At 42.9% G+C, this 7,827-nt stretch overlaps 1 protein-coding gene across 1 annotated transcript; it reads left to right on the top strand.

The window, feature by feature from the left end:
* The first annotated feature begins 5,153 nt into the window (after positions 1 to 5,153).
* Positions 5,154 to 7,827, top strand: LOC147864258 (profilin-like). The gene is made up of 3 exons (XM_087320040.1): positions 5,154 to 5,329; positions 7,122 to 7,259; positions 7,424 to 7,827. The coding sequence occupies exons 1-3, from the start codon at positions 5,204 to 5,206 to the stop codon at positions 7,556 to 7,558; spliced, it is 399 nt and encodes a 132-aa protein (XP_087176166.1). The 5' UTR covers positions 5,154 to 5,203; the 3' UTR covers positions 7,559 to 7,827.

The raw sequence follows: 7,827 nt of genomic DNA, 5'->3' as shown, positions 1-7,827 counted from the left end.
TAGGTGGGTTTACAAGGTCAACTACAACACCGACGGCACGGTCAACCGATACAAGGCCCGGTTAGTAGCGAAAGGCTACGCGCAGAAGCACGACGTGGACTACGATGAGACCTTCGCGCCTGTCGCGAAGATAACAACCGTCCGTGTTTTGCTTGTGGTAGCTGCGGCGAAGGGGTGAGCTTGAGGAACAGGTGTACATGGTACAAACTCCCAGATTTTACTCCAGAACGAACACCTCGGTGGTGTGCCAGTTGAAGAAGTCCCTTTACGGACTAAAGCAAGGCCCGCGTGCTTGGAACGCGAAGATCACACAACGATTATGTTGGATGGGCTTTGCGAAGTCAAAATCGGACTCCTCCCTATTCATTCGAAAAGGTCGACTCAAGCCGGTGAGCATTTTACTTTATGTTGATGACTTGGTCATCACCGGCGCCGACCTCGGTGAGATTGACCGCGTGAAGCTCCAGCTTGTGCCATCATTCGACATGAAGGATTTGGGGGACCTTCATTACTTCCTCGGGATCGAAGTGATCCGCACCCCCGAAGGCATACTGATCAGCCAACGGCATTACGTGTTGAGTATGCTCTTCAAATTCGGGATGGCCGACTATAAGTCCATCTCAACTCCTCTGGATAGAACCGTCAAGCTTCGCCCTGATTCCGGAAAGGTATGCGACCTGACGAGGTTCCGATAGATAGTCGGAAGCCTTATATACTTGACCATCACCCGACCAGATCTCAGCTACCCGATCGGGGTGATGAGTCAGTTCATGGCACGGTTTACCGAAGAGCACCTTCAGTGTGCACAATGCGTACTGTGGTACGTAAGCGGCACTAAGGACCGGGGGCTACTATATCAGACCGATACAACCCCGCAGTTGGTTGGCTACACTGATGCCGATTGGGCCGGCAATGTCGCCGATCGCCAATCCACGTCCGGTTTCGCGTTCTCTCTTGGGAGTGCCGCGATCGCGTGGAGTAGCAAGAAGCAGCCGATAGTTGCGCTGTCGAGCATTGAAGCCGAGTATAGAGGAGCGGCTATCACGACATGCGAAACCATATGGTTGAAGCGGCTACTAAAGGATTTACAGGTGGAGGTATCTGATCCATCGACAATCTATTGCGACAACCTCATCAACATCCAACTAGCAAAGAACCCCGTCTTCCATGCCCGGACTAAGCACATTGAGATGCACTACCATTTCGTCCGTGAGCGTGTCCTCTCCGGTGAAGTCGAACTTCAGTATGTTCCGACGGATTGGCAGACCGTGGACATCTTCACCAAGCCTCTTGGTTTGGACAAGTTGCAGCAATTCTCGGGTGCACTTGGGTTGTGTCACTTCGACGTGCCAAACTTGAGGGGGAGAGACGTCCCGAATGACCACAGAAGGGGGAGAGAAGTTCTGGAAGACCGCGACGCCGAGTTGGATAACGAATTCGATTTCGGATCGGCTGAAGAAGCCGAAGGCGGATCCGCGGAAGATTCTGAAAGCAGGGGAGCAATTGAAAGAAAGAGCCGAAGCCAACCAAGCATGGGGGAGACAAAGCCATCAAGGGCGAGAAGATCAAAGACGAGTTGGAGACAACCGATCGGAGGAAGCCGAGTCAGTTCGGATCTTTGATTCAGATACGCCGAATCAACTAAGGGCCAAGCGGAAGAGAAGGCAGCAGAAGAAGCGTCATCACCACAACAGCAACGGAGCTGAGGAGGGTCGCACGAGCACGCAAGCCGACCGGAAGGGTCGAGGCGCGTGGAATCGAACAGGTCGAGGAGCGCGAGCAAGGCGTGAAGCCAGAAGGAACCGGAGCGTAGATCCGGAAGAGCAGATGGAACCTCAAGTTGAGCTTGAGGGGGAGTGTTGAGATACAAGCTCAACATTGGCCGGATCATTGTGCAAGCCGAGAACCGGATCGGTTGGGATCGATCGGTTAGGCCGGACTGGTGCGTAAACCGGTGCGGAGACCGGTGCACAACGAGAAGCCGTAGTGGTGCGTAAACCGCAAGGCCGTTGGAAAGATATTCCGTGTAGGAATATATTTTAGGAGTTAGTGTAGAGCTCACTTATGAGCATTGAAGTACGTGTCAGTACTTCTGTCAGTCCGCATGGACTTGTATAAAAGTGCTCACTAAGCACATCCTATGTACAGACTGTGTATTATTTTTTAATTGAGTTTGTGTGCTCTCTCTCTCTCTCTCTCTATCTCTCCCGCGTACTGTGTATATTCAAGCTCTCCATTAAACCTACGTTTCTGTGTTCGGTTTTCTATTGCTCCCGCACGCTATTCTTTTTACAATCTTCAACGACGTCTTCCCTACCTTGAGACCGAGATAGTCCAATTCAACATTTCACAAGGATGCACGGATTTTTCCAAACTCGGGGGGAGAGTAAAATAATGGAGGAAAGTGACGAGGTTCAAGTGGGTGACCATCTTTGGGTGTTAAGTGTTTATGCCCATCAATTTGCAAGAATATTTGCCAAGCCAACACACATGTATTTTACACCATATATAAGAATATTTAAAACAAAGTGTGGATGGATGTTTATTAACTAAACTATGAAATATAAATTTTCTAATGCATATTAAAATCAACACCTTGCATAAATGTTGAAATACATTGTCCACGTTGTGAGCATATGTCATGATCAATGTCGAAATACATAGAAGGATACAATATTTTAATTTGGATCAGAATATTGTATTGTATGGAGATGGTCTTCATATGGGGAAGAAAATTATATCCTATGCAGATCTAGTTATCTCATTCTCTATATCATTATTATACCAATAAGAGTAACCTAAACCTCTCAAATATCAAAGCCACAAGAAGACATATTTTGTACATTTGCTTATTCATATACTAGGTTCTCTTAGCACAAGTAGGTTAAATAATAAAATATTGGCATGCAAATATTGTGTTTATGGAACTTCCTCCAGGAGGGAGCAACAATCTATTGAATGTTCACTCACCATGAAGTAGAATGATTAATGATCAGAACATTTATTACAATTGTATCCGAGAATAAGTGAAGTCCTTGCCATCAGTTCTTAAAGGCCACTTGTCATTGCAATAGAACATCAGCCAAACCCGGCAAATCATCATATTGACCACGTAGTGTGTGGACAAATAACATCCAGAATTCAATAAGCATAGTGCGGAAATGTATGTGAACATGGTTAACAACATAATCACATCTCGCATTCCATATTATCAAAGAGCCAACGACGTAATAGTATGCCAAATAACTAGATATTTAATTCTAAACCGTTGAATAGAAGAAGGAAATGAGGTGAGAGAGAGGTGTCTATAGGAAAAGTGAAAGACATGAGAAGCATGCGTACTTTCATACCTCATAACATCCCCATGGAGGACACCCCATAATATTGCACCCCAAGAGAAAATTGAACGAGATTAATGTTGTCTCAGCAATAAAAGCAGCTTACTCCAAAATTGCTTAATCCTATGACATAACCAAAACACATGCAAAATAGATTCAGTAGGTGCACCACAATGCATTCCACAAGCATATTATTGATGTTGCCTCAACCAATCACCAACAAGAAGAGCATATGAATCAACAACCAACGAAAGCAAATAACTTTTTTCGGCGACTGCATGCTCCACAACCATTTCTAAAATTTTGCAAGTTGCAATTCTTGCACATTATTATTAGTCTAGTGGTTCATGGCAACAAGGCATTTATGCTTTGATTACAACAACAAGTTTCTACCTAGCTAAACTGAATATTAGAAAAACTCCAAATGTTCACCATTTCCACCAACACTCAGCTTTTTCCATTGATAATCAGCCGGATCCCCATTCCAAATTATGAAGAGGTTTGTTTTGAAAAACCCACAATGAGCAATACAACAAGAAAGCATTCGTGAAAGGGTGGATCCAAAAACCATTTTTTTCCCAATCTTGCAACTACTCGAATATCTAAAATATTGGTGGACATCCACACATCCGATGCAAAGTATACATGCCACAACCTACCATCATCATCAACATTAAAGTACATAGCATCACCTGCAACATTAGTTACTTTTGCTCCTAAATTAATTCTTTAGCATATAAATATTATACCGTGCAATGGCACAAAAGTTGTGCTCCTTCAGTGAGTAATAGTTCTACGACCATAAAAATCTAGGTCAAGGATGACGCCCAAAAACTTGGGGGGCAGGTATCTCCCAATGCGATTGTCTGGACTGCGTCTCTCTACGATACACATTCTACACTCGACTCGGAGGTGGCACCATCAAGATCCACGTTAAATGAATCGTTTTGAGCATCCCGGATTCATATATAACGGTTCTTGGTAGGTTGTTTGTATCGTTGTGGTGTTTTTAAAAACACACATAAGCACAAAGAAAGGCAGGCAGATAGAAGGAGGTATGGCGGGATGCATATGCGAGCCTGCGAGCGAGATATTATCAATCACAAATATGTGTGTGGAAGTAGGGATCGACAACGGTTTGGTTTAGGCTTAGCCGGTTTGGCCTGATCCAAGCCAAACCGGCTAAGCCTAAATCGTTTTGGGGATCTCAAACTTGAACCGAACTGAACCAAACCGGTTCACAAACGATTTAGCCTAAACTGGTTTGTGAACCGGTTTGGAAACCCCTCTCTCTCTCTCTCTCTTTCCCCTTGTCTGTTGTCTCCCTCCCTCTCTCTCTTTCTCTCTCTCTTTCTCTCTCCCCCCCCTCTCTCAAGTTTCTAAACGGCTTAACCGGCTTGAGCCGGTTTGGCAAGGCTCAAGCCGAGCTCAAACCATTAAGGCAAGTTCAAGCCTAAACCAAGCCGAGCCGAGCTGCTAAGCCAAATGGTTTAGGCTTGAGCCGAGCCGTTGTCGATCCCTATGTGGAAGTGGTTGCTTAGAATGTATGTATGTATGTATAATTTTATGAGTGTATGTATGTGTGTATGTATGTATGAGTGTATGTATGTATGTATGTATTTATGTATGTAGATCAACACATACACACATCTCTAGAATTAGTCAATCTAATTCTCTTCTTCTTCTTCTTAATCATATATCATCATATCATCTCTTCATTCTTCTCCCCATTACACACACACACACACATCCCATATCTCAGTCTTCCTCTCTTTCTTTCTTACCTTCTGTTTCTGCTCCTTCTCCATCCTCTCCTCTCCTCTCCTGCCAAACCCTAATTTCTGCTTCTCCTCTCCCCACCTACCATGTCTTGGCAAGCATACGTCGACGATCACCTCCTGTGCCCTGTGCCTTCCGGCCATTCCCTCACCGCTGCCGCCATTGTTGGCCTCGATGGATCCGTCTGGGCTTCTAGCGAAAAGTTCCCGGAGGTATTTCTTCTCAGATCGATTCTCTCTTCTTCTTCTTCTTCTTTTTTCTGCGTGGTTTCGTGTACTGTACGGCAACTGCCTGCGCCTCTTTTCTCTGCACATCTCAAGCGCTGCAGTCCGCTCGCTTTGTCGTCTGCCTGTGTTTTCCTCACACAGATCTCTGCGTCGATGTTATTCAAGTCTTTTCCAATTCTTCTTTCTATTATTAGGATATCGAATCGCTCTCATAGTTCGTCTCCTTTCGGCTCTCATCTCTTGCTTGATCTTGTTTCAAGCACTGTTCTTGCAGTGTTACTGGTTGCCGAGTGTTCGTTCAGTGGCCTTTAGATCGTTCCTTCCGCGAGTTTTCCTGCTTTATATTGTATACATCACTGTTGTCGCATCTTTGTATTTCTACGTTTCGACGGCCATTAGATCGGTTCTCCGGCTTGTTTTCCTCCTTGATATTCTATAGGACGTTGTTTTCGTATATCTTAAGCTACCGTATTTCTCTTTCTTTCATTGGGTTTTAATGCCTCGAATCCCCTTCTCTGTTCAGTGCTTGGTAGGTTTATACTTACTGTTTTCTTGTCGCAAGATTCTTTTCCTCTTGTTTTCTTATTATCATATCTGCTTCATTCTGTTTTGATGTGGCATATTAGTTTTGGCGATGGATTTCTCGGTTCCTGGCGGAGGAATAAATGCCTTCTGGTCTGGTCGATTCTTCTGCTCTCGTTTGTGCTGAATCTTATGTTACAAATATTGTTTTGCTTGTGTCTTATAATTGTTTGGATGTGTATCTGTATACTGTTGCTGCTTGTTTCCTCTCGTAGTAGGGTTTCTTTTGTGCCCATAGCTACTATTGCTGTGTTTGAACTTCCATTTGGAACCTAAATCCTCCCTTCCTCTGTCCTTGTATTTCGTCTGTTGCTACCCGAATCACTTAGATCTTGATCTGATGAGTTGACCCGCAGAAGCTCGTTAAAGTTTACGAATCCATGCCTCTACATTCTATGAGTTGTGTGCTATGTATATTCACTTGGATCTCGGCAAGGATCTTCTAAAAGGCAATGCGTATTCACGGATGATTAATGGCAATTTTGTAGGTCTCTCAGAAATGATCATAGGAATGAAGTGTATTTAACCAATCTAATTTTTTTATTCTTATGGCTTAAGAGAACCGTAACTAATGTGAACTTGTGATTTTTTGTATTAATTGAAGATTTCAAAGCGTTACATTGAGTTGTTTGCTATTTCTTTTGTCTGTACATACTGGTAAATTTGGTAAAACTCTACTATTTTACATTCATTTATATGCCAATATTGCATAAAACACAGTAACCATGTACCTTTGCAATGAGGAAAAATTAATAATGAAACAAGATCAACCTAAATATATTCTCTAATCCTTGATATTGAAAACTGCAACAGGAGTGAATATACCACCCCAGATTAGGTCAAAGTTCAACTTTACAATCTGTACATCAAATGCAACCACTTGTGAGATATATCACACGATACTAATTATTTTATGTTCTTGCTGGCACAAATGGCCAGATCGTTCTCTATGCATTGTATAGCTCGTAAACTTACGCATAAACAAAATAAGTATATGTTGAAACAAACCTATGTATGCATAACAACATTAAAACGTATCAATGTTTAAAACATCTTGGCATGGCTGATTTCCAGCTTTGATTTATTAGATAGTTTAATATGCATTGTAGAACTACATGCCCAGGTTGTCATGACAAGATTTGTTGGATTAGTGGTTCATTAGCTTGATTGTGGCCCTTTCTTATGACTTGTACAGTTAAAGGCTCAGGAGATCACAAATATTGTGAATGCCTTCAATGATTCCAGCAACCTTGCACAATCGGGTTTATTCCTCGGAGGAACCAAGTTCTTGGTTATCCAGGGGGAGCAAGGGGTGGTCATTCGTGGGAAGAAGGTATATTTCTAAAACGGATCTATATATGTTAGTTGTTTCTTCAATGATAAGTAAGGATGAATAAAAGAATATATACTTAGTCTGTGGTTGTGTGCACCCATGTGCATCATATGTGTGTATTGTGCTTGGGATTGTGTGATGAATATTGTTTGCAAAATATGCAGGGCCCTGGGGGGGTTACAATTAAGAAGACCCAGTTGGCTATGGTTTTTGGAATCTATGATGAGCCTGTCGCGCCTGGTGAATGTAATACTATTGTAGAGAAGCTTGGAGATTATCTTTTGGAGCAGGGGTTCTAGTCGGAATATTTCACCTATGATGTCTTTGTGCACACATTAAGTCTTTAAGCATAATCTGAATAATATAGATGGGCCTTTGGGAAATTGGATCCAGTCTTGGTTTTTTGGTGGAATATTTGGGATATGAGCTGGTTTACATAATCACCAGCACGTTGATGGTGGATACATTTGTAGTTCTGTGTCTTGTAGGTTTGTGCTTCTGAACTTTTGTCATTGTGCTTACAACAGTTTTTTGAACTACAAATATATTGAAGTGGTTTCCTATTAGC

Source organism: Azolla caroliniana, unplaced genomic scaffold (genome assembly GCF_043228905.1).
Source record: "Azolla caroliniana isolate FFs.n. ecotype wild unplaced genomic scaffold, voAzoCaro1.0.p SCAF_5, whole genome shotgun sequence".
Taxonomy (NCBI): domain Eukaryota; kingdom Viridiplantae; phylum Streptophyta; class Polypodiopsida; order Salviniales; family Salviniaceae; genus Azolla; species Azolla caroliniana.
Note: the sequence above shows the minus strand (reverse complement) of the source record. Positions and strands in the feature narration are given on the sequence as shown.

Bases quoted from the DNA above. Each gene is read 5' to 3' on its own strand.
- LOC147864258 (XM_087320040.1), top strand. From the start codon at position 5,204: ATGTCTTGGCAAGCATACGTCGACGATCACCTCCTGTGCCCTGTGCCT. The intron at 5,330-7,121 runs GTATTTCTTCTC...TGACTTGTACAG, and splicing joins CTAGCGAAAAGTTCCCGGAG to TTAAAGGCTCAGGAGATCAC. The intron at 7,260-7,423 runs GTATATTTCTAA...CAAAATATGCAG, and splicing joins TGGTCATTCGTGGGAAGAAG to GGCCCTGGGGGGGTTACAAT.